The 26,792-nt window shown below is 44.2% G+C and overlaps 2 protein-coding genes across 29 annotated transcripts in view; one reads left to right on the top strand and one right to left on the bottom strand.

Moving 5' to 3' along the window:
* madd (MAP-kinase activating death domain) overlaps positions 1–3,925 on the top strand; it is a 50,035-nt gene extending 46,110 nt beyond the window's left edge. For 19 of the 28 annotated variants that reach the window (XM_069165766.1, XM_069165768.1, XM_069165772.1 and 16 more), the window contains one exon: positions 1,138–3,925. In XM_069165766.1, the coding sequence (XP_069021867.1) occupies positions 1,138–1,251 (114 nt within the window). In that variant the 3' untranslated portion in view covers positions 1,252–3,925. The remainder of the gene's footprint in view (positions 1–1,137) is intronic. The other 9 variants (XM_069165771.1, XM_069165774.1, XM_069165773.1 and 6 more) reach the window with 2 other exon arrangements.
* Positions 3,580–26,316, bottom strand: bbox1 (butyrobetaine (gamma), 2-oxoglutarate dioxygenase (gamma-butyrobetaine hydroxylase) 1). The gene is given in 10 exon segments (XM_069165787.1): positions 3,580–5,017; positions 6,055–6,221; positions 8,242–8,438; positions 8,675–8,780; positions 9,711–9,754; positions 9,756–9,878; positions 9,880–9,911; positions 21,654–21,768; positions 24,274–24,728; positions 26,009–26,316. Coding segments are annotated over 9 exon segments (1,356 nt in total). The 5' UTR covers positions 24,673–24,728; positions 26,009–26,316; the 3' UTR covers positions 3,580–4,844.
* Positions 26,317–26,792: the final 476 nt, after the last annotated feature.

Genomic DNA, 26,792 nt, shown 5'->3' with positions numbered 1-26,792 from the left:
TTAGTCGTGCTTTTCAAAAGTATTTGAATAGTTATTTAAAAAAAAAAAAAAAAAAAAAATCTATAGGTTTTTACCTGCAGCTGCATGTAATATCTTCCTACGGCCAGAAGGTGGCAGCAAAGCACCAAAAAAAATAAAAATAAAAGCTTGTTACCAATGAAACTGAAGCTAAAAAAAACAACCTATTGTTTGCATATCAGTGAATTTTAAAAAAGTTTTTTTTTTTTTTTTTTTTTTTTTTGTATGAACTGCTTACTCTGGAAAATCTGAAAACTGAAGCCGTGACGTGGTGGAAGCAGAAACTGTGAACACTTAATACTGAACCGCCTTTTGATTATCATTTCAATGCCACGGCACCGTTTTCAGAGTTCGGTCCTCTCGGCAGACGCTGCGTCCACACCGACACCGTTTCATTTCAAAATGCTGTTTTTAAAACGTTTATAAAACTAGGAGGGGATTTTACAACTCCAGAAAGTCCCCGATATTTAATGGTGTATTCTGCACTCGACATTTGAGCTTTTTCCAAACGAGGAAGTTTCAGCAGTTTTAAAACGAAACGTTTTCAAAACGTCGACACGGCAATATTGCGTACTTATAATTAACATTACACATAAGTTACCGGTTAGTCAGCAGGTTTTATCAGGTGAGTTCAAGGGAAATGGGAAATTTAGGAGAAGAACACACGGAGGACATAAAAAGTTCAAGGAAACCTGTGGAATTTACTTGTAAACAAAACTTAACGTTCAATGTTGTCACACTTTGTGTTTTCTTGATTTCTACCAAAAAAAAAAAAAGAAGCTTTTTTTGGTAGAAAAAGCTTCTTTTTTTTTCCCTCTTAAAATATTTGCAGAAACATTTTAGACGCGTCGGCTCGATTAGTTTGTCTTCATTGACGATTCAAACCGCCAAACGTCTCCAGCGGTTTACCGCCGCGTCAGGAGCTCGCGCGTCACGGCCGGCCGACTCGCCGCGGATACACAAAACCAACATTGTTTGATGATGTCATCATCGGCCCGAACCTCCCGTCGGCTTTTTTTTTTTTTTTTTTTTTAATTTTTGTGGTCTCCTCGTGTGATTCGCGACTTCCGTCCTCGACTGTGTCGCCTCACGCTTTGTGCCGTTTGTCTTCCTCTGCAGGCGCATCAGATCTGTTACTCGGTCCTCTGCCTTTTCTCGTACGTGGCTGCCGTGAAGGGGAAGGAGGCGGAGGGGAAGCCCAAGATCCCGTCGCCGAGACCCCTCCCCAGCTAGTCTCCGCCCGCCCAGCTCCGACACCCGCAGACTTTTGACAATCCTTAACTTTACTCGAAGCACACTGCTCCTCCCCCCCCCCTCCATCCCTCCCCCTCCCCCTCCCAGCTCTCTCCTCCTTGTACATACAAGCCCTCAGGCCCAGCCCCCCCCCCCCCTACCCCCCTCCCTCCACTTTAGATCCACGTGTGTCAGACATGTTCTGGTCCGTGATGTCGTGTAAATACTTCCCGACCCGTCTGCACCGCTGTCGTCCCGACTAGTTAAACGTTCCGTGAAAAGTCTTCAATCGTTCCCCGTTGTCGCTAACAACAACAACAACAACAACAACAACCCGGAGTGGTCCCCACCCCGCCCCACCCCCGAGGCGCAGAGTGCATGCAGGTCCCGTGCACAGCCCTTGACCTTCACTAAAGTGTAGCCCCGCCCCCTCCCCCCCCCCCAACACTCCCTCCTCCCTCGTCTCCGTGCGACTGTGTGCGTTATTCTGTGATATGTGGTTTTACTGTAAAAGTTCCAGTCTGTTCCCAAGTTGTTTTTTTTTTATTTTTATTATTTTATAACTATATAAAAAAAAAAAAAAAAAAAAAAAAAAAATGGTGAAGCATTCAGAGACCCTCCCGTAGCGCAGGACATCCCGACGCCGAAACTCGCTACCATCCGCCGCAACCGGAGCGCCGCATGTAAACGCTTCTTAAATGGTGTTCGAGCCCCTAAAAACTACCGCGGGTGTTCCCTCGGACGCGTTCCCTCGGACGCGTTCCCTCGCCCCGAGCTCGGCGCCGCCCGGCTCGCTTTACTGTTCCAGTTCTGCCGTGAACTTTTTCTCGTCTGTGGTCTGCTGTTATGGATTTGCATGTTACTATGACGACGGAAAATAAATATTATATATATATATATTTCTATATATAGTATTTATTTAATCTACACGTATATCGACTGTACATTTCTCTGATTTAAAAAAAAAATAAAAAACAAACAAACAAACAAACGAAAAAAAAAAAAAAATACAATGTTACAAAAATTTTGATTTGCTAGATGTGCAATACTTAATAAAGTAGTTAGCCGTTGTAGAGCCGGGCGATCCTCCAGATCGCCGGCTGTCACAGGGTGACGAATGTAAGAAAGACTTTTTGTTTTCTCTCGTACATTTTTTGTTTTGTTGTTGTTTTTTTTGTTTGTTTTTTTGTTGTTGATCGAAGCGAACGCGTCGGCGCGACACGAACGCGCGAAGTTCGTCTCCCGGAGGTGATCGCAGGTCAATCACAACAGGCAGGAAACAGCTGCTGCGCCGCCCGTAAGCCCCGCCCACCCCCGCCCCGCCCCCGGCGGTGACATCACAGCAGGCGCTCGGCCGCTCGTTCGTCGATCTCGCCGAGGAACGTCGTTTAAAAAAAAAAAAAAAATAACAAAAATCGCCGTCGGGCTTCTTTTCTTCTGCGATCCAGTTGTTTCGCTTGTAATTCCAGAGTTATTGGAGGAAAAAAAAAAAATAACAACAAAAAAAACTCGCCAAGTTAGTTTTAATGAGCGAGTTTAATAAGAAAAAAAAGAAAACAGCCATAAACTGTTTATATTTGAGGTTTTTGTTGTTTTTCCATCCCGCCGACGTCGTCGTGGTTACGGGGTTTTAATGTTCCAGGCGCAGCCTCGTATTTATCCGATATGTTTCATTTAGCATTAGAAAACCCTGTGGAAATAATAATAATAATAATAATAATAATTAAAAAAAAAATCCCGTCATCTACTCGGCTTTTCTTTAACCGTTTATAAAGACCGAACGATGCAGGAAAAAAAAAAAAAAAATTATAAAGCGGACAAACGTAAAGTCACAGAAAATATGACCTTGGAAACTGGAGCAGCTTCAATGTTTCCACCCGGAGCTTCAACTGTCGATTATTGTTTTCATTATAAATTCATCATTTGTTTAAAAAAATAAATAAATAAATAAAACGTCCGCGCTTCAAAGCCGGCTTATCCCGGCTGCTTGTTTTTGTCCCAGATGTTCAACGTAGCTGTCGGAAAACCGGTTAACGGTTCAAACGTGATGATCTGAAACCGGCGGTGACGGGGAAACGCCCGCTGTCACGTGACCGACTGAAAAAAAATAAAAATAAATAAACAACGTCCCTGAAGTCGGCAGCGGTTTTCCGTCCTCTGATTGGTCCTTCAGACCCGCTGGTGTCTTAATGTCGCTGCCCCCCCCCCCCACCCCCACCCCGTTACCTTTCACAGTGAGAGAGTGTGTGTGTGTGTGTGTGTGTGTGTGTGTGTGTGTTCACCAGATCAGCAATATGTTGGTACCGCTGTGTCTGTCAGTGGAAGATGTTTTTTTTTATTTTTCATTCTTGTATTTTTATTTTTTATTTTTAGTAATTTATCTGTGCAGAGGAAAAGAATCAGTAGGATGTCGATCGCTGTTCCATCAACGAGCTCCGAAAACTGATCCGGGAATTTACAGCTTACGTTAAAAGGATTTTTTTTGTTTGTTTTTGTTTTGTTTTGTTTTGTTTTGAAACTGGATTATTACAACTCGTCTCTGTCATCGTACTCGCTGGCTGCTGTAAAGAGAAGTGAAATAAAGAAATGGAGATGCCAGGTGTAAGTAATCCAGTAAAAAGTATTTATAGAATATGTACAGCTTTGGCAATATAATAAAGTTGTCCCAAATAAAGCGGTTCATTGTCCTTCTGTGTAACGAAGTGTCTGGGGAAAAAAAAAAGAAAAGAGGACGACACAAATTCAAAGCTTTAAAGATTTATTTTTGCAAATCATTTTTTTTTTGGAAACAAAAACTTTGTACGGATATCCGAGTTCGCGTCGCAGCTCGAGTCCTAAAACACACAACGGCCGGAAACACCGGGCGACGTCAGAGAAGCGTGTCGCGTTCAGAAATGACTTCGCCACCAGATGGCGCTAAATCCGACGCAGACGGAGCGGGAAGGTCGTTTCTTCGGTTCGTCGAATGCGTTTCGTTTTACCGCCGCACGGCGAGAACGGAAATAAAAGAAACGGACATCGTGGAAATCGAACGCGGGGACGCCGATCGGCGAGCGGGAAGTAGAAATGTCAGACGCTCGTGAAACTTCGGGTGTAAAAAAAAAAAAAAAAAGGATTTCAGAAACATCTGGAACCAAATATTCAAACGGGGAACACGGGGAGTCGTGAATTAGATTAAAAAAAAAAACACACAAAGTACACGATATCATAATGATGATGGTGGAGTACTCCTAAAAAAATATATATATAAAACTTTAGAGTTGAATTTAATCTCGTACAAACTTTTTATCAGTTAAAAAACACCTTTATGTTTAAAAGCAGGGTTTTTTTTGGGGGGGGGGGGTAGGGGGATGGGGGGGGGGGGGTCTTTTGCATTGTTGCGTTGCGATAACTTCTAATCACTTTTGAATGTGATCAAATTAATATTCTACGCGTTTAAAGCTACGCTGACAGATTTGAGTTTCTCTCGTCCTCTCGAGGGTTTTAATTTTTTTATTATTATTTTTTTTTATTTTTTATTTTTTATCAGAGCTGAACTCGTCGTCCGTTTGGATTCTCCGCGGAGCTCCTCGTCAAAACGTGTTTGTCGGGGCTCAGGCGTCCTCCCTCGCCGCCGCCGCCGCGCCGCCGCGGAGGATCCGGAGGCGGGACATGACCTCGTCCCAGTCCAGGTAGGCGCCCTCCAGGTGGCGCAGCCTGTCCGGCCGGCTGACGTAGCTCCTCCGGCCGTGCAGCAGACGCCAGTTATCGAAGGTCACCATGTCGCCTGAAACGCAGACGACAGCCGCGGGTCAGTTTCACTCGTTCCCCCGACCTCGTTTCACCGAGAGGTCGGAGGTCGGAGGTCGGCGGCAGAGCGGCGGATGTAACTTTTTACTTTCACTCCGCTGCATTAATCTTGACGGGCTTTCGTTTCCACTTCCTTTTTCCGAATATCGTTTTTTTTTTTTTTCATTTCCTTCCCGTCCAAATTTACCGATCTTAAATAATCTTCAGCAGGAATTCGTCTGATAAACCGAAGGATGAGATGTTCTGTATTCTTCTACTTTTATAAGATAAATATAGTGTTTCAAAACCGACTCGGACTCACCGGAAAACAAATCGTTTTTTTGTTGTTGTTTTTAACTGAGCTGGTTGCGTACAAACAAGATGATCACATAAAACACGACGCATCGTTGTAGATTAAACCAACAAACTACGCAAAGTAGGTAAAAAAAAAAAAAAAATCCTGAACTTTTAGTCCTTTAGGTTCGTTTTGCGGGTCGTATTTAAATAAGGTTTTGAACGGAGGACTTGCAGTGGATTATTTTCACAAGTTTTGTTTTGAGTGTTTGTTTTACTGAAGTTAAGGACCTGAACACTTTCTTCCACCGCCGTCATGACATCAGACCGTCACGCTTACCTCACTTCCAATCTGGCAAAAATATCCTCTCGACGTTTTACGAGCACTTTTACCGCAGAGAGAAAAAAAAATATTAAAACGGCTTCTTGTTTGTGTTCAGTTTTACTGACTGACATGAAAACTGTCTGGCAGCCGTTAGTAGAAAAACACTTTTTTTTTTTTTTTTTTTTTAATATGTTTCCGGATGACTCGTTATAAAAATAATATTCTTGTTAAAAAAAAAAACGGTCTTAAACCTGAAAGCGACGGCTACATGCTCCGGGGCAAAACACCATCCGCCTCACGCCGAAGTAACGAACACTGATCGTGTATTAAAGTGTATAAATAATGGATTCTGGCATCACGAGTAGGATTAAAAAAAATAAAAAAAAAATAGGGGGGGGGGGGGGGCGAACACTGACCGGGCTTCATCCTGTAGGTGACCACGTTCTCCGGTCGGCTGAGGACGTCCACGTAGGCCTTCAGCGCCCGGTAGAAGGGCTGCACCTGCCGCAGCGGGACGTCCAGCACAGAGTCCCTGGTGGCGTTGTTGTAGTTGATCCTCTCGACTCGTCCCTCCGCGTCGACGCTGCTCGGAGAGACGGACGGGGGGGGGGACGACGTCGTCAAAAGCAGGAATTTACAATTTCACGGACCGGAAAAAAAACAACAACCTCAAATTCAATGACCTGTAATGAACAGAGAGGAAGAAGAAAAAAGGCACGCGCCTCTCCGGTCGGGTCGGCATTGAAAGGAATTAAATGAATGTCTGAATACCGGTCGCGAAGACAAATCGTTGATCCAACAATAACGGGAATTAGCTCAAAACCTAATTAACTACGTTTTCAATCTCTGTCGGTGACGACTAACGCTGACAATAACTAACGTTGGAGCTGCATACATGGAAAATATGACGCGTTGATAAATGGAACATCAAATTGAAACGTGGAAACAAAATTCCCTGATATTCCAGGACTTGCCCCAAGAAATGATCAAATTCCCTGATATTCCCTGATGTTTCCTGATATTTGCTGATATTCCCTGATATTCCCTGATACTCCGATATTTCCTGATATTTCCTGATATTCCCTGATATCCCCTGATATTCCCTGATACTCCCTCATGCTCCCTGATACTCCCTGATATCTCCTGATATTCCCTGATATCCCCTGATATTCCCTGATATTCCCCGATACTTCCTGATATTCCCCGATACTTCCTGATATTCCCTGCTATTTCCTGATACTCCCTGATACTTCCTGATATTTCCTGATACTCCCTGATACTTCCTGATATTCCCTGCTATTTCCTGATACTCCCTGATACTTCCTGATATTTCCTGATACTCCCTGATACTTCCTGATATTCCCTGCTATTTCCTGATACTCCCTGATACTTCCTGATATTCCCTGCTATTTCCTGATACTCCCTGATACTTCCTGATATTTCCTGATACTTCCTGATACTCCCTGATACTTCCTGATATTTCCTGATATTTCCTGATACTCCCTGATACTTCCTGATATTCCCTGCTATTTCCTGATACTCCCTGATACTTCCTGATATTTCCTGATATTTCCTGATACTCCCTGATACTCCCTGATATTCCGATACTCCCTGATACTTCCTGATATTTCCTGATATTCCCCGATACTTCCTGATATTCCCTGCTATTTCCTGATACTTCCTGATATTCCCTGATATTTCCTGATATTCCCCGATACTTCCTGATATTCCCCGATACTTCCTGATATTCCCTGCTATTTCCTGACACTCCCTGATACTCCCTGATATTCCGATACTCCCTGATACTCCCTGATATTTCCTGACCTGTGGGAAAAGCCTGACTTAAAATCCATTTTGAAATAAAAAAATTGAAGTCAAACATCCTAAATTCAAAAAGGAATCAATCTATTAATAAAGTGCAAATGGTATTTTGGTATTTAAAACATTCGAAAACGATGATGTTGATGTTGTCAACGGTCCCGCGCACGTTTCTACGTAACTTAAAAGAGTGATTACGAAATTTTACTGCAGATTAGTTTCCAGTAAATCGACTAAAACCGATTAATGAACTAATAATTTCGTCTCCGCTCTCGACTTCCTGCTTCTCTGCCGCGACGATTTGCTGCTTTAGTTAAAACATATTTGGATATTGTACCGTCGGTCGGACAAATAAAGCGATCCAAAGACTTTACCCATTATGAATACAGTCAACGCTTTCGGTGTGTTTACCCAGAGTGCATCTGGAGGGGCTCGTTTATTGATCGGACACATTGACTTAAATATCAACCGTTCAAAAGAGAACATCTGATTTGTTTTTGTCTTTTTATTTTTTGTCTTTTTTTTCCCCTCCAAGTTAACAACATGGCCGAAAGGTCTTGCACGCAGAGTCTTTTAAACAGGAGGCTCTTTTACAGCCTCCGGCGGGGCGGGTGTAATATTTCTGGCCAGCAGATGGCAGCGTCTGATTTCAAATCACCAAACATCACACACAGACGTTCACCCTGGTTTCGGACGTGTTTGATGAGCTCCGAGTCCTTTCCCCTCAGTTAAACGCGTCCTCGCGGACGGACGGACGAATTCGGACCGCTCCCGGCCGCACTCACTCGATGATGCGCTTCTTGGACTGCAGCATGAAGTCGCAGTAGTCGGTGCCGGTGTCGGTGAAGTCCACGCGCAGCGAGGTGAGCGTCCCGAAGGCCTCGGGGTCTTCTCTCTGCAGCTGCTCGGCCGTGTGGAAGCCGTCCACCACCTCGCTCTCGCCGCCCGACGCCGCCTGCTCGATGCAGTGCAGAAACTGAACCTGCGACACGCACGCGCACGCACACACACACACACACACACACACACACACACACACACACGCACGCACACACACACACACACACACACACGCGCGCGCACGTTCGTCTCAAAACTCTGACAACATTAAAACCCAAAACGCCGGCAGTAACTCATGAACTGAACCCGTGTCTGTTTGGTGCAGTTTCACTTTTTTAATGTTTTAATTGTTTCATTTTTTTATTTTTTTGTACTCACTCCGGGTGCGAAGTGTAACGCCGGGTAGTCGGTGTGCTGGCTGAGCTTCCCGGACGTGTAGGCCACGTTGTTGGCCATGGGTTTGTCCCGCACCTGCCATGTGGGCCTGAGGACAGAGATAACGTTCGCTCATGAACTCCGCTTTCGTCGTTTGACTTTCGGCTCCGGGAGGTCGGCGACGGCAATTAGGGAGCCGAGCGGAGAGAAGACCAAAAAAAAAAAAAAAAAAAGGAAAGAAAAGAAAAGAAAAATAGGATGATAGGTGAAGTTCGCAGCCCCCCCGCCCCCCCCCCCCCCCACCCCCACCCCGGACGGCTTCGGCGAAGTCGGTGCTTCGTTGAGATGCGGCGGGAGTCGAGCGCCGGTGAGGTAAAAGTTACCTCCCGTGTTCTTGTTTTGCACGACTCGTCTGGATGGTGTCCGACTCGTTAAAACAACAAAAAAAAAAAAAACAGGGCGAGTTTCTCTGATGGCGGCGGGCCTTCGAGCTTGCCGATGATGTCATCGGCTGGCGGGAGGAAGAGCTTCACGCTCCAAAACCTCTGTTCTGACTGAGTGCACCAGGTAATTCCTCCTGGCTTAAAAAAAAAAAAAAAAAAAAAGAAAAAGAAGCTGGAGTGGTGTTTCGGTTGCTTTCTCCCCCCGTCCGCGTCCTCGAGTAATCAGCGCCGCAATAAGTCAAAGTGACGACGAACTCGGGTGTGATGAAAACACCGCGACGGGAATCGAAGCCGCAGATAACCTGACAAGCGAACGCATCGTTGTGAAGTTGTCTTGCATTAAAAAATATCCATCCACTTTATTCTTTTCCAGAAAAAGGCGAGTAAATAAGACGATGTCGGATTTCTTTTCTTCTTCTTTTCTTTTCTTCTTTTCTCACTAATAACCCTGCCGGGCTCGGCTCCGGCTTAAAGACATGACCGGCGGGGGGGGGGAGGGGGGGGGGAATTCAGCAGCTCGAGATTTAGCCGGGGGGGGTCGAGATTATTAAACGGCGGCTTCGGCTGACTCGCGGCCAGAATCGGCAGAGTCTTACCCGTAGAACGTCAGCCGGAGGTAGCCGATCCTCTCGGCCAGCCGGGGCCACGTGGCCCCGCTCGGCGGGAGCCCCCTTCAGGTAGACGATGCCGACGCGGCGCAGGGCCAGCAGCCAGGCCAGCGCCGCCTCGTCGTCGCGCAGGACCTCCCGGTAGTCGGCCGTGGGGGATGCGCAGCGTGGAGTCCCAGTAGTAGCGCTCTGCAAAACGGAGGAACAACGGCGTTATTTCGGATTTGCCCCGGACCCGGGGGAAGGGGGAGGGGACGGGACGGCGGATTTCCTCGTTCTCCCGGCTGTCCGTTACACACAAAAAAACAAAAAAAACCTTCTGTTCGCTTCTCGTTCCACGAGAACCCGCGTGTTCTTCTTTTATGCGTCGCCGCATTTTACTCCGCGTCACGTGAGTAAATCTCAGCCGGCGCAGACGACCCGCTGAGAGCCCGCCGAGGTTTTTTCTTGTTTTTTTTGGGGCCCGCGAGACGCCGGCGGCGCCTTTCGGTCCCGTTCTGTGTTTTTTCGGCCTTATCTCCGCGCCTCAGCCGGAGGCGCACGGAGCGCAGCGGCCTCCGTTATCTCGCGGCCGCCGTCGGCGCGCGGCTGACCCTTTTTTGGGTTTGTTTTCATTCTGCTGCGCTACAGGTACAAAGAATATCAAGTCCATCAGTTGTATCTGGCCTGAAACACAACTCTCCCCCCCAAAAAAAACAACCCCAACCCCCCCCCCCCACCTCTTATTAGAAGTGGTTAACAGTGTGTCAGACTTTGTTTGGATACAGAAAGGAAACGACTCATTCACACGTCCATCATTGTCGCCCTGCTTCATTAGAAACCGTTAAATCTATAAACGTCGCAGCTCGCGGCCGGACGCGTTCGTCTGCGCGCTTGGAGGTGAATTGAGGCTCGCTCGCTGAGAGGAACCGGCACGTCTCCGTCGGACGGACGGACGGACGGACAGAAGTGGTGGGGGGTGTGTGTGTGGGGGGGGGGGGGGGGGGGGGGGGGGGGAAGAAATCCTCCCGCTGCTCTCCGCCCAGCTGGCTCCACTCCTTTTTCCATGCAGCCTCTCTCTCCAGCGACTCCCGGAGAAACAGCTGCTAAGTCCATTTTGCTGGAGGAGGGGGAGGAGGAGGGGGAGGAGGAGGAGGTTTTTAAACTGAGGGGGAGATTGTGTACCTGTCTGGTGTCGGCGGTTCCTCCCGGCGTCTCTCGGAAAACAACTTTCCAAATGGCTGCATCACGAGCCGGATTACGAGGTTGAAGCTGGCAAAAAGGGGGGGGGGGGGGGAGGGAGGGAGGGAGGGAGGGAGAGGGTGAAGTCGCCGAGCTCCAATGCGAAATTTATCATCACCTGAAGACTCCGAAACCATAAAAAGGAAGATGGGGGACGGCTCACTCTGAAGGCCGTAGAGATTTAGGGACGCAACAAAAAGGATGCGGACTTCCAGGAGGCTGTTGGTGTGTTTTTTTTTTGTTGTTGTTTTTTTTTTGTGAGGTACGAAGCGCGCCGAGATGTAACGGCAGATCGGCAACACGGTTGATCATCGGGACGCGCCGGAGCGTCGGAGCGTCCCGAGGTCTGAACCGGAAGGCGCGTCGTCGCGCGCTGCCGCCGTCGAGAGAGTTCACGGCGCGGGCGGGCCGGGGTTCGCGCCAGACGATGATAACGCTGCGTGAATATCTGCCCTCCGATCGCGTAATCGCGGCAGCGTGTTGTTAACTGGGAAGGCGAATCACAAATCTTAGATGTGAAGGGACGACGAGAACGTTTTTTTTAATTTTTTTGGGGGGGGAAAAACAAAAAAAACAACCAAATGAGGTCTTTTTTTTCTTTTATTTTTTCCCTGAACTGATAAAAATCCGAGTTCAGAACAGTTTTAGTGGTTAGAAAGCACTTTTATGAAAGCACTGTACTAAAAGTCCACTGGTGAAGTAGTTGTCCTACTTGCTGTACTTATAATGCTTAATTTCACGAGTTGTACTGTTTATTCCGCTGCAGTTCACGATCCAGCACCAGCTACCTTTCAGAATACAATTTGATTTAAAATGTTGTATTTCATAGTTAAAAACAGATTTGACAAAGTCAACATTTATGTTGTATTATGTATTATCAATTATCATGTGAAGGTGTGCCGCTGATAATAATCACAGTTCCATAGAGACGTTTCGCTCCACAGTTTGCTTCATCTTTATGGAGCCTCTTTTTTTTTTTTTTTTTTAGCATCTTTCAGCTTTCTGTTTTGGTTGCTGATGCTCGGTGGTTTATCGTCAGGACAGTTCACTCTCAGCTCTGGTAGCTTTGTTCAAAGACAGCAAGATGAAGTCTTCGGCATTGAAGCTCCATCGACGGGCTTCACATGCTCGGCACCAACCAGCTGACGGGCGCCGTTGACAACCAGCTGGTAAACGGTTCAAAACCTCTCAGGTCAGGAGAGCAACCAGGTGGGCTCCCTAACAACGTGATCCTCGCTCCCTAACAACGCGATCCTCGCTCCCCGACAACGCGATCCTCCCTCCCCGACAACGCGATCCTCCCTCCCTAACAACGCGATCCTCCCTCCCCGACAACGCGATCCTCCCTCCCCGACAACGCGATCCTCCCTCCCCAACAACGTTCCAGCAAAAAAATTCGACGTGTGCTCGGCTCAAGTTTTCCGGTGCACCAAACCTCCGCGGGTCGCAAAAAGGCTCGTAACTCAGGTGCCGATCGAGCAGTTGAGATCGAGCTGAGCCAGCGGTATTTTATACTTTCCTACTCGGCACTCTTATTCGCTCCAAGCAAATTCAACACCCAGTTTTATTCTTTTACTGCATCCACATAGCCAATAATAAAAAAAAAAAATCATGTCTTGCATAGTTTCCACCTGCGGTTAAAGATACTATGTCAGAATTAGCATGCGTTTTTTTTTTTTTGTTGTTTTTTTTTTTTTTTAAACCTGTGAATGCAAGAAAAATAAAAGAGCGAGGGGGAGCGTCAGGCCGAAACAGCCTTGAGCTTCTGCCGTGTGCTCATTCGTGTAAAGTCACTGCGGTTTTCACAGGAAGGACGACCTCTGACAGCCTGACAAGATAGTATATGTGCATAATCCCCCCCCCCCCCCCCCCCCTCTCACCCTCCACCTCCCCTCCACCCCCCCCAACATCCCTCCTCAGCCGGGGTCTGCTACAGTGGCTTTTCCAGATGAGGAAACCTGAAGCCGAGGCTCCGGTGGCTGTCAGTGCAGCTCATGGCAGTTTGGCTCTGCCCTCGCTGTGGTCGGTTTGAAGCTCGCAGGTCTGCGTCACTCTCCTCTGCAGCTGCCTTCAAAGCTCCGCTCGAATCGCTGCAGTTATCCACAGAGCTTTTGTTTTGACTCGGTTAAGTTTTTTTTTTTTATCGCAGAGCTCGGATCAGCACACTTCGATGGTCTGTCTTGAGGAATGCACGGCCGAGGGTTTCGGAGCCAGACGGGCATAAACAACCGTCTTTGAAAGAAGACTTTATGAATTAGATTCAAGCTGTTCTCGCGGAAGCATTTTTTTGAGAGATTTTACTGAAATAAATATGGGATACGTTTGTCTGATTTCAGCTGCAAATTGCCCCCAAAATATCCCTTTATTGGGTGATTTTAGTTTTTTTTATTGACGTATCGATGTACGTACTTTGAGATGCTTGTTCTTGGGCTGTTTTATATTTCTACTACACTATAATTCAGGGGTAAACATTGTACTTTTTTACCACAATACAGTTTAGTTACTTTACAAAAAGATATGCACAAAACATATAATGATCTTACAAAATATGTATTTTTATAGCTTAAACTGCCCTCAGCCACTCAACACTTAAACCCATCTTACCCATTAATGCATCAGTAATACAAAAATCTAATAATGAAATATGTAATAGCCATATTTCTGTATTATGAGTACTTACTTTAAAATATAATATTTATGCAAGTTCTATTTTGATATCTGAATACTTCTTCCACCACAGAACAAAGCATCTTCAACTTCCTTAATAAGTGCAGCAAGTAATACATCATTTACATTCTTTTGTCTCTATTAATGTGTGTAGTAGAGAAAATATGTGCGTCAATATAGATTGTCAACTCTTATTTAAATCAGGTTTTAGGCAGGAGATCTTAGAGCAATTTAATTATTTATTTTAAAGAACAAAGCACCATATTCAGCAACTCATTTATATCCATATTAAGAAATGTAAAATGCTTCCCCCCACCCTCCCTCCAAATCTTCCATTTTTAGTCATCGCAGGTCTTTATAAAGAATATAAAATGTTCCAATATAATCCTAATCCTATTAGAGGTCCAAGTCCAGGACACCAGACATTAGAAAAATAAAAATAAACTGGGTTCCCATTTATATTCCAGTCAACAATTAATATGCAAGTTTCTGTTTTCACAGTGTGTCTGATGTGTGTGCGTGTGAATCAGTGGAGCAGCACTCCACCCTCCAATAACTCCACAAACACACTTCTATTTAGGAAACAGACCTTGGATGACGGAGCAGCCAACCTCTGCATTCCCAGGTTGGAGGAGACAGTGTGAGCAGTGTTTTCTCACCGGAGCGCTGCAGGCCGTCCACACACACACACACACACACACACACACTAATCCAAACTAAAACTTCTTCTCCGTCTGAGCCTCGCGGTCGTTTGTCAAACGATGTCCTCTTTTTGGCAACCTGCATTCAAACGCTTTTCCGTGTTATTTTAACTACCAAGCGGGACGCCCGCCTCGCCGAGGAGATGAAAAATCCAATCATTATAACTATTAAGCTTCCCCTGCAGTCTGATGTAAAGGTGTTGAAATTTCATAAGAGATGACAAAGAAAAGGGATTTAACCCAAACACAGCTGATCCGTGAAGGAATTATAGGCACACGCGGTGAGAAAAATAAACTGTGTGTGGGTGGAAAATAGTGAAATTTCTAGATTTCTGGAAAGAGGCGCGTGATGCGTGGAAGGTTTGGCTGACCGTCATTATGTCTTGACAGGTCTGAGTGGCTAAACGGCCTTTACAACACACTACAAAACAGCTAATGATGACCAATGAAGTTGTAGTTTACGGTATGGATTCCTCAGATTCCTTTCAGGTTGATAACGCAGCCTCGAAAAGTTGGAAAGTTGGGTTTTTGTCGAAGTTGTAAATGGCGTGTGAGGTGACGGTCAGGTTTTGGAAGAACATCCAAGTTTTTCCACTGATGGACCTCCACGGCAATGTTTCCAGGAGCCTTTCTGTCAGCTGAAGAAGGGGTGACATAGAAGGCTAAATTCAGACCAGATGGCAAATGGAGGGGAAGAAAAAAAAAAGAAAAGCAAACACAGCCAGACGGGGGAATTGACAAATCAGCTGCTACTTGGCCGAGTTATGGAATCAGTCAGCGGACTTAATGGAGAAAAGTCCAAAGTCAACCGAGTCTGTTTGAGAGAGAGTCAGGGACCGATCCGTCAGCGAGTTTACGGTAAATGTCCGAGTCAAATAAAATTTTAATGGACTTAAAATCTCAGTATTTGAAACAGGAAACGAGGTCAATTTTCGATGCCACAAACCACAAGGAAGAGAACTACCAAAAAAAAAGAAAAATAATAAAAAAAATCACTCAAAAACTTGATCTCTTTAAAAACCAACAAACAACTCAATTGTGAAGTAAAATGCTCAACCTGATATGTAAAAAAAAGAATAAAGATGAAACTTTATAAACAGTTACTTTATAAAAAAAAAAAAAAAAAAAAAAAAATGCTGAATCAAACATCTAACAAAGCCAATGTGTAAAAAGATTTCAGTTTTAAGTGCGGCTCCCCTCTGGTCCTCCCTCCGCCTGTTCTGCAGCGCCGGTTCGACTCCCAAGACGCAGAAAGATGAAGTGCGAACGTTTCTGGGTGTCTTGCACGGGCAGATGCGTCTCACACACGTGCAAACTGCACGTGGTCACAAACCTTTTTGCCTCTACGTGGACGTCCCGGCAACGTGAACGTGGAAAACGTCATTTGACCTCAAACGTCGGGACTACAAGAGCTTGCTGCACTTGCAGAACCAGGGGAAAGGTTTGACTTCAGAAGAGCAACGCTCCATTCGTGTTTATTTGAATTCATTCAAAACCGGGCGGAGCGAAGCCTGTCGAATGGGGACGCGGCGTTCGCTCCCCTCCCGACTCGTCGGCACTCAGGCAGCACGGCTTCCAAATCAGCTCGAACTCGTCTGTTACTTTTTTCGGTCGACAAGACGGAAAAGCGTTACGCTTGTCGAGGCCGCTGCAGATCGTCTCTTTGTGTTGTTATCAAAGCGCATTAACAAGTAGCACAAATAGCTGCACAGTTTACTACAGTAGACGTTGTCAGGGAATATTTTCCTCTTTGTATTTAGGGCATGCATGGCCCTTATCAGACTTTTGACAGAAGAAATGCTTCATGTGTTTGGCTGCGACTGGTGACTAGGGAGGCTTTTTTTTGTTGTTGTTGTTTTTTTTTTTGGCAGGCCAGAGGAGAATATAATAGGGAGAGCTGCCACAGTCAGAGAAATCTCATTGCACCTTTAGTGTCTTCACTGTTTTCTTTCACTTTTTTTTTTTCCAAAGTACAATTTCTCTAACTTTGTCTGACGCACTCCTTTCCATGTTTCCTACACTCGTCATATTATTCTAAATTGACTGTTCAGTTTTTACTGACAACAGCAGCATTGATCGATTCGAGAGTTAAAGGCACAAAATACAAGAATTGAGAGTAAAATGAGAAATCAAATCCGAGTTTTAACTCGGTCCAGCAACAAAAAAGAAGGATGACATAAATTGCATTAAGACCAGTTTAATCACGGCGATTAAATTCTTATATTTACGGTTTATATCGTAGGTGGTCATTTTAGATAAAAGCTGCACGTCAGCTGAGCTGTTGTTCTATTAATAAAATCAAATCAAGTGGAAGGAACAGAAACACTTTGCAGACAGTAATGGTCTTGAAGCTCTTTTGTTTCTCGACTCCACGCCACTCACTTCTATTAGTGAAACCCATTACACTTATTATGACTGATCATAGCAAATGAGTGAATTTGTTACAAAAATGACACGGCGTCATGCCTCTTTGAGGGCGAGCGATTCGAAACGGTAAACTGAATGGTTGGAAATGCCCTTTGGAAAGAGGACTGACTACATTTACAAAATCCCAAAGTGAAGTGGTGTTTGAGTGTGATGAAAAGCTCTGGACTTGCCTTTGGGCATATTTTTACTCGGTGAAAAAAAAAAAAAAAAAATCTGTTTAACCTCTCTTATAACCGTCTTTTAAATATCAGTGACATGAAATTAGTCATGATTCCCACCCCGACTAAGTAAACATGACAAGGACAAAATGGGAGACCTCGCGACGATGACGAGGTTCAAATATTGAAAGCATCTGGCGGCCGTTAAGTAAACCACCTGACAGATTTATTGGTGAAAGGAAGAGTCATCGCAGATAAAAGGGAGGGGGCGGGAGGGGGGTTGGTGACACAAGGTCTCGGTGCTCCCGAGAGCAACTTGACATCGTCGCTCTCCTAACAAGAGGCCCGGAGTGCACATGTCAGCGAGAAAATGGCACGCGTGCTTTCCAAAGGTCCTGAACACATTTGCCAATAAGTTGTAAATCCTTGTGTTCGACAGGAGCAGAGATAAAGGCGTCTGATTATTTTTTTTTTATCACACAGTGTTTGACTGACGTTCCACTTGTGACGCCGACTACCGAGTTGGCCCTTAACGACATTTGTCCGAGGAAATGGAAATACATCAGACCGAAGGCGTCCCGGGGACCGTTTTTGATGCCTGGGGATGATGAATATCATACCGGGATCATCCTCCGGAGACCGTGACTGCCTCTGCAAGATTTGTTGTCACTCCGCGTTGCAGGAGTGAAAAAGCGAGCGGATCGCGACGGTCTTTGTGCAATTCATCCCGAGGGGAACGTGAACGCCTGCGTCGAATTTCACGGCGATCTGCTTAGAAGCAGCCGCGCGTTTCACTCAAAACCGCAAGCGACGACCTCGTTGTGGCGCTCGTGGGGGGAAAAAAAACAAAACGCGTTTGGATAAAAAGTCGCCGGCAGTTTCTGGCCTCTCATTAATCTCTGGCGTTGTGTTGAGCGCATAGTTTACATAGTCCGAGTGGACGAGTTGTTTTCTGACCTCTCTTCTGAACTATTTGCAAGTGCTACTCGGGATGTGTCGTAGTTAACATCCTGTTCCCTTTTCGGTTCGCCGAGTACACAACAGCAGTCTTTGCTGGCTATTTTTTTATTTATTTATTTTTTTTTTTTTAAACAGTACTAGAAAATGTGAACGCAACGATAACAGCCAACCTCTCAGATCGGATTGGTATTTCAGTCCTCTATTCGCACTTGGAATACGTCTGGTCAGGAAAGCAGTGACCTGCTAACAATTGCTTCAAAAAAGGAAAAAAAAAAAACAAATGAGGACGGGCTTTAAAAAAAAACTAATTTCAAGGACGTTTCCCGAAAGATGAAGCAGCTGAATTGTTTCCAACGAGCTCTGTTCTTTGGCAAAACATTTGCAAACAGAAGGCGGAGCTGCCGAAACGCACGAAGGAAAGTCGTAGAATTAAAAGACAGTGAAAAATCCAAATTTGAAATGTCCAAACAACAATAATAAATGGTACATTAAACTATTGGAGACTTGGTGTGAAATCGTCTGAAGAAGTCCTCAGTCTGGAGAAACCGGGCAGTTTGAGTTTGAAATTCCTGGTTACACGCATCTGCAGGCTCAGGGATTTGTTCGTTCCCAAGGAAGGAAATACTGACAACGGCGAGTTTGTATTTGGTCAGAACATGCAGCTATTTCCTTGACCCTCACTCTAAAACTGTTTTCCATATGGCAGAGACAGATGGGGGCCTGAATGAGACTCTCAGTTATACAGACGTCAGCCTTTCTCGACGGTCCCGCTGCCTTAACGCTGTTTCACGTCGCGCGCCTCAGCTCGGTTTTGCCTGGAGAGGATGTGCAGGGACGGCGAAGTGGAGGTGCTGACAAATTACATGCGCATCTAACACGCTACAGCAGACATTTGAAAAATAACTACCGGCCTGAAGATCAGACTGAAATGGTACTTTAAAAGTAACAACTCCTGTTTGAGAATAAAGGTTTCCTCTCGAACCGACCGTATCCTTAAGCTGACCCGAACAATTGCTGCTCTATTAAAAGCTATTCTATTTCAAAAAAACTTTGTTTTTTTTGTTGTTGTTTTTTTTTGCATTATACATTTCTTTTTAGTTTAATAAGGGCCCTTGAACAGTAACATTTCCATGTCTCGCTACTAATCGTCGCCGCGGAGCTACACGCTGTGGTTTTAAAAAGCACAACTCTGTAGAAACAGTAAAAAGCAGCAGAAGAAAACATTACTTAAGATGTAAAAACAGAAGTAGGCTGAATAAAAAAATAAATTAAAAAAAAAACAGAGCTCCGATTATCATATTGACCTCACAGTGTCCCACGTGTGCTCCGCTTTCGCTGTTGGAGAGCACTTAAACGGGCCGACCTGGGGGCCTGTAAAATCGAAGCGCGCTGCATGAAAAAGAAAACATAAATTCAAAACTGCGGACTTCGCTTCATCGAGTTAACGTCAACGGAGAAGTACGGAGCGAGAACACCGGCGGAACCATCCATCAGTTGACAGCGGAGACCTTCCCGGTATTTTATCAGGAATTTCAGGTTGGTGCTCGGGGTTGGGGGTGGGAGGGTGGGATATAATTAAACCCAGAGAAAGCGCGTGTTTAATTGTGTTTTAGTGCGTGAGCTTAGCACCGTCTTCCAAGGGGGCACTCTTGGCTCTGAGCTGAGTGTTTTAGAAAAAAGAAAAAGAAAAGAAAAGATAAAATGTCTGTCTGTTAATTACGACGAGGGGGATCTGTTTACATTTCAACATGAACGGGAGGAGGTCTGAAACACGGACCCCTTAATCAGCGTGGAACAGAGCGGCAGCCGCTCAGCCCTGTGGGTCCTTCAGGACCACGTGTGTGTACACAAACCGACTGCAGTCCATCCCCCCGCACCACTGAAGTGCTGCTACCTTGTTCCACAGCTGAACTTTCTCCTCGGCTGCCTGGCAGACTGTAAAGCGTATTGGGCCATTGTAAATGTACTGTAAAATGAGTTCTCTTCCCAGTCTTCAGAAAAAACTTACTTCCTGACCAACCCTGTAATGTCGGTGAGAAAAAAAAAAAAAAAAAAAAAAAAAAAAAATGTGTGGAAAGAAGAGTTTAAATCGGGGGCATCTTTTTTTTTTTTTTTCCCCCGGAAAGTTTAGCAGAGCGAGTACGCTCATTTTTCTTTTAACACACACACACACACACACACACACACACACACACACACACACACACACACACACACACACACACACACACACACACACCGTGCTGCTGCTTAATTCCTTATCATTTAACGACCCCTCATTTCCATTATGGATTACATTTCAATTCACATATATTTTTCTCTTTTAGGTTGTTCCTTGACAATTTTATAGCTTAATAAACAATCTACCGGTGAACACACCTAATTCACATTTACTGCAGTCAGAGAAGATTATATCAATATATCAAATTTTTGTAAAACTAACAAAAAAATACATGAAATGAAATGACAGAATAAACCAGAACGAAAATCACATTCTACAATTTGGGTTATTTTACACAAATGTCGGGAGATATTATTTTCAGTAACCCTCACATCCTCATCAGCTGACAACAGGGATGAGGTAGAAAGGAATAAAACCTTAAAATATAAATGTGATACAAGGAAATACTGAAATTACTACATTTACGGGTAAACGCCGCAAAAACAAAATGGACAATAAAAGTCAAAGCATGACGGTACAGCACATAACTGCACACTTTTGAAAGTATAACTATAAGCATCACTACAATCCCCCCTCCCGCCCCCCCGTGTTTTTTTTTTTTTTTTTTACTGGCGCCTAGTTGTAATGCGTTACTACCACCAGTAGGTGGCGGTGATGCACGTAAAGGGCTGTTTTACCGACCGCTATCAAACAAGAACACGTTACGACCGGGTGTCGGTAAAACGTGTAGTACAGTTAGGAAGGGGTGGTTGGTGGGGGGGGGGGTGTCTTTAAATAATAGTCGAATAGTTCCCAGCAAATATGAAATAGTATTTTGGCTTGACATGCCCATCCCTATCTGTGACAGGCTTCATCGGACTTGCCGGTTTGCTATTCATACGCGGCAGGTGACACCTGCAGCTTGGCAAGCTGACAAATTGCTCTTCTCGGATACAGCCTAGAAAATGCAGTAATTCATGACAGTGTTTGTTCATCCCGTTAATTCGAAGACAGCTGTGTTGTGATTTATGGCCTCCTTTAAAAGTAATCTCTTTTACCATTACATCAATAACAATTAGAAAGTAATTATTAGTGTCGGACTGAAGGAGGGCCCGATAACTACAGCCCTTTTTTGTTGTTGTTGTTGTTGTTGTTGTTGTTGTCAACAGAGGTATAAATTGTGTACTTTTTTTTTTTTTTTTTTTACATTTTCTGTAAAATGGCATATCTCACCTGACTTTATGTTCACAGCAAATATAGTCCAGAGGAAATGAGCCAATCCTACTGTTCTTTTTATGTACATCACACATTTAACAAAAGTTCCACATTAAAAAGCCTTTGATACCCATGAAACACTTAGTGGTGCCTTTATTACGTACACTAAATAAACTAAAGCAGTCTAGTATAGCAGCCCTGTAATAAGCCCCACCACATTAAGAGTCCCCTTTTTGTCAAAGCTTCTGCAGAGTGGAAACTAATGTCACTGCAGAGCAGCCCGGCACAATGCAGAGCCGAGCCCAGAGAACAGCCAGAGCAGAGGACGAGGCCTCGGTACCAATTCATCACGTGAACTTCTAAAATACAGACTTGGGACATTAAAATCAAAAACAACAACAACAAAAAAAGCCAGACTCACCGTTGAGGAAAAGCTCTTCTTGCATTGCTTGTCTGGCAGCAGGAGAGAAACAGCGTTTCTTCAACCACTCTGCGTCAAACACACTGATGTGCTGGTCGGGCCAAACAATGGAAATCTGCGGGGATATAAAAGCTTATTAATCTTTTTTTTTTTATTTTTTTTTTTTAAAGAAAAGCTCCTTCTCTTTTTACTTCCTAATGCTTTGTTGTGATAGGCCGTCAAACGAAAGTGCACGGCCTCTCTTTCGAATGAACAGTATGCGACTTCCTTTATGTTCCAGATGAATATTTACTTGATTTATTCAGTTATTTTTTTTTTATGATGCGATTTTAAATGTCAGAAAAAGAGTGGTCTGCCTCGTGAAGGTTAAAGCTTGAATGTGTTCTTTTGCTTTATAAAACTGAGAAAGACCTATTTTGTTCCTCTCAAAATTACGCTTTACTTTGTTCACCATCTGCCTTTTAAATACCTGCGGAGGGTTTTGGATAATGCAACCATTAAATCTTAGCTTTGGTATTTTCCCACAACCAGATGCAAGGTTGAAATCATCGATGCGGTATTTAAGACACACGTTTACTATTATTTAAGTCGTACGGGAAACTTAGAGCATTTAAATTTAATTGACAAAAACAAATGGCACTCTGCACCGCCGTCACATCAAAGCAATCTGTTCGGAGCCCTGTCCCATTTCAGGGGGCGACTCCTGTGAAGGACAAAGCTCACAGCGGCGATTCCTTCAGAGGACTTAAAGGTCAGACTGAACGTGTGCGCCTGCCAAAATTAGATCTCCTAACCTCACCGACCTCCACAGTTTATCACCAGGCAGTTGCCCTCAAACAGCCAGCAAAGTGGAAATGCCATGCATAAACTAGAGCAACGTTAATGATACCTCAGTAAAAAGAGTCTTGCTGTTTAAAGGTCTCGTACTTTACAGTTTTCCTGTTTTTCTTTTATTGCAGTCTTAATATATAAGAAGATATTCTTGTGGCTTTAAGTACCCCAAAAAAACATCTCATTCCAGTTTTACATCTCTTCTTCTAAGCTCCTATCTGGAGATCCAACAAGAACCAGCTGTTTTGTGTCTGTGTCTTTAAGACGCGGAGCTATCAGCGACTCTCCTCTGATTGGCTGACTCTTTTGTGAGTAACGGACGCCCGCGACAACGACAGGTTTTATTCGGTCTAGCACCACGACCGCTCTGTGTTTCCTTCTGCATAACAAAAAAAAAAAAAGACGGTAGGCTGCGCTAAAGGCGAGCGTGACTTTGTGACATCACAAACTTAGGAGAGACCGAATGGCACAGTTGCACTTAGACCTGCTTTATCGTATAAAAAATGGAAACCTGAATTTATACAATATGAAGACCTTTAAGTTTTGAGCGTCTCGCCATAAAAATACAAATTGCTGTAAATCTTATATACATGGACTGACCTCCTCCAAACATTACAGCTTTGATAAAAGTCACACCCTGAAGACACCCGTATGGTCATATTCGCTCATAGTCATAGCGCCACCTGCTGGTAACAGGAAATTTACGTTTTTCATACTTTCACGTGCTTCGTCAAGCATGAATATCAAATTGGGTCAGAATAGCCTTAAGACGTTATGATATATTGAGAAGCCCGTGCATTTTTCTGACAGGGCGTCGCCAGGGCGATGCGGCAAAGTTTGATGTTTCGCCGTGACACAGGAAGTTGATGTTCAAGGTCCAGGGATGCTCCAAACCTCACGAAACTTTGCAAATAATTCAGGCACCAACTTTCATGAGTTTTTGAGTTAGTTAAAGCCGCCAAAAATGCAATTTCTTGTTAAGAAGAACAGAAAAATTTAAAGTGCAAGCTAAAACATTGCAACCGCTTCTGCTCGTCCAAATTTTGGTATGACTTTTTTTTTTTAATCATAATTTGGACGACACGCTATAGTGACTTTTTTTCATCGTAATTTGGACGACGCGCTATAGTATGGCTTTTTTTTTTTTCCACATTTCGGACAACCTACTATAATATGACTTTTATTTCATATTTTTGACAACATACTATAAAAGGAAATGTTTTTCCTATCCAGCTGGGACAACTGGCACAGTGGTGCAGTGGTTAGAACAGATGCCTCATAATGAGAAGCTCTTGGGTTCAATCCCCACTTGGGACATGCATGCCAGTTAAAAAAAAAAAAAAAGCCATACTATTGCATGTTGTGCAACTACTTAACTACTTAATTAACAACTATGTCATTCAAAATGTGCAAAGCAGTCGTACCATCAGTAGAACAGTGGTTAGCGCTGACGTCTCACAGCGAGAAGATTGTGGGATCAATCCCCACTTGAGTCATGTAAGGCAGTGGAAAAAATAAGTTTTTTTTTTTTTCATAATTCAGACGACATGACTTTTTTTTCATTTTTTGAAGTATGCCTCGACCTGCTGGCTCCCCGACGTGCAGCTTGCGAGGGCCCGCATATCACTACTTGCAGTTTTAATTTTGTTTTGATTCCTTTAAAATGCATCCTCCTGGAAATTAACACGGCCAGTTTTGCTCATAATTTAAACATGAATGTTTGTCTATTAATACAGAACATCCATGTTGTACGAGTCTGTTTGCACCCTGAAAAACACGTCAGACTTACCTTGTTGTCATTGGTGACCTCTACGACATCCACTCCTGTGTGGATGTCAAGATCAGACAGCAAGAGCGTCCGCGCCTGAGCCGACGCCAGCGTACAGTGTGGACACCGGCAGTTGTCTTTCAGCCAGGTGAACGGGTACAGACTTTGGCCTCCATCCTCCCACTCCACCTCCATCAGCCTCTCCTCATCCAGAGCCCGGACGTGCCTCACCGAATGGCGAGCCACGGGGAGGGAGGCCGAACCCAGAGTCTGCTGCCCACGAAGCTGCACTGAAGTCCGGCAAGATGGTAGCGGAGCTGCAGCTGGTGCCCGACGCACCCTCAGAGCCTGGCAGGCCGCGGCACAGGTGCTCCTCTGTAGGGCCGGCCGGGCAAAACGTGCAAATGTACTCATCCACATTTCTGAATGGTTCCCTGCTGGCAACTTCACCTCCAAATCAGAAAGTGCTAATAACTCTGTAGGAAAGATGGGAAAGACTGAGAATTGTGCACTTCTATTCTCTAGTTCATGTGTTGGAAAAGAAAAACAGGAATTAATAATAACCAAATCTATCCAGCTACCAAGTTTTTGTCTATATTTACTTATGTCAAAATTGTCATATGCCTAAAGGCCATTTAACTAAACCTAGTGGTAGTAGGCACGGGCCAATGACTATTAGAAAGGGAAGATAGTATCCTCATGTATCAAAGAGCATTAACAAGCTTTTTGTTTTTGTCATCTAAACATCAACTCATATCTCTTCAATATCCCATTTAAGAAGCAAAGTCACTGTACTTCACTTGTTTTCACTTGTTTTTGAACGAACGCCAAGCTATTAAAAACACAAAATGTGAACTGTCTATAAAATGGCTTCGGGCGCTGTGATTGGTCGCCGTGCCAACCAAAAGGTATTTGCTGAGCTTGGTCTGCTGACTGCAGGGTTTCTAACATTGGAGCAGAAATGTGGGGATAAACAGCAGCATTATTTTAAGGTAAGCAAAGTTTCCAGTGGTCTAAAAATACCACGTCTGAAAAGCAGCAAACTGCCATATTAAAAAAAAAAAAAAAAAAAACTGGAGCTGACAAATGTTAGAAGAAGAAGAAGAAGAAAAAGATGACTTCCAGCAATAACTGCAAGACAGCTGGTGTCTGATTTCTGTTTGTTGTGTTAACTTGATTATGTCCTGTTATCATCTATATTGACATGGCTTTAGTGTAGCCGTGCAAACATAGCCTGTCTTTTATTAAAGTGTGGGAGCTTGTTGTTCTTACTTGCAAGCTTCCACTTTCTCTTTAACACTGTTGGATTCAAGGTTTCGTTCAACCGCCTCAGGAAGCACCACCACCACCACCACCATAACAACAACAACAACAACAACAACAACAACAGGTGACTTGGGTGTTTGATTAGCACACACAAACTCACCTCCACTGAATAAGCGTTTGTAAACAAGAAGAAAAAAAACAACTTGAACTGCGGTGACGAGCAGCTTAATTACGTGTTTATCCGGAAGTCTTTCGCGTTAAAGAACGAGCTCAACCGACGTTAAGTGACCGTGAACGCACCCACCGGCGACATCCTGAATCCAGTTTCAAAGCTGACAGCCGAGACTTAAAAAAAAAAAAAACAGCTGACCTCCTTTCACAGCTGGGTTCTTCACCGGTTTTACTGAAATGTTAAGTTTCTTAAAAAAAAAAAATAAAATATTAAAAAAAATAAAATAAAAAAAAAAAGTGTTCGTCGGTGTTACGTTACCTGTAATATATTTGTTTTGATATCCTTTGATATCGTTGAGCCCGCGAGCCGCTGCGTCCGTCAACAGAAATGCCGGTATGTGTGTGTGTGTGTGTGTGTGTGTGTGTGTGTGAGAGAGAGAGAGAAAGTAGGTGAAAGGTCGACCGGCAGTTCGAGCTGGATGACATAACCGCAGCAAGTGCGTAAACTTTGCCCCACTTTTTTTTTTTTTTTTAAATCCCAGCCACAATACGAGCCACGATCCCAGCTGATAACGCGGACTTGGTGTGTTTTCATTAAACTATAGTGATACGGTGCTGGAGCTCCACCCTGCAGATCAGACAGGAAGCTAGAAAGGTTATTTCGTTTGGCACTAGTCTCCACCACTAGGACATGTTTTTTTTTTTTTTTAGTTAAGCTAAAGTTTTGTCTGATTGGAGTTAAAAAAAACAACAACAAAAACATTTGATAATTGATTAGCGTTAAACAAAAGGGCAGCTGAGCCCAACTAATGTTAAATAAAGGCTATATCACTCATACAAGTTTAACAGCTGGACAGAAGATGTCACATATGTCATTAAAATCTCTATTCTTAGTGTATGTGCACTAGAGGTTTCAAGTTGCCCCATTGTATAGGACCTTCCTGGGAGAATGAATGTCAAGTTTTGTGGGAATCCATCCAAAATCGTTATTATTATTGTTATTATTATTATTATATAATTCTAAACTGCTCATTTCTCAGTGCCCGGATGACACCAGGGCTTTGTAATGAAACTGGATTTGAAACAATAGGTCAGATAATAAA

The sequence above is a fragment of the Embiotoca jacksoni genome, unplaced genomic scaffold, assembly GCF_022577435.1.
Source record: "Embiotoca jacksoni isolate LCO1_2020_lvr unplaced genomic scaffold, fEmbJac1.0.p SCAF_35, whole genome shotgun sequence".
Taxonomy (NCBI): Eukaryota; Metazoa; Chordata; class Actinopteri; family Embiotocidae; genus Embiotoca; species Embiotoca jacksoni.
This window is presented reverse-complemented; position numbering and strand designations above follow the sequence as displayed.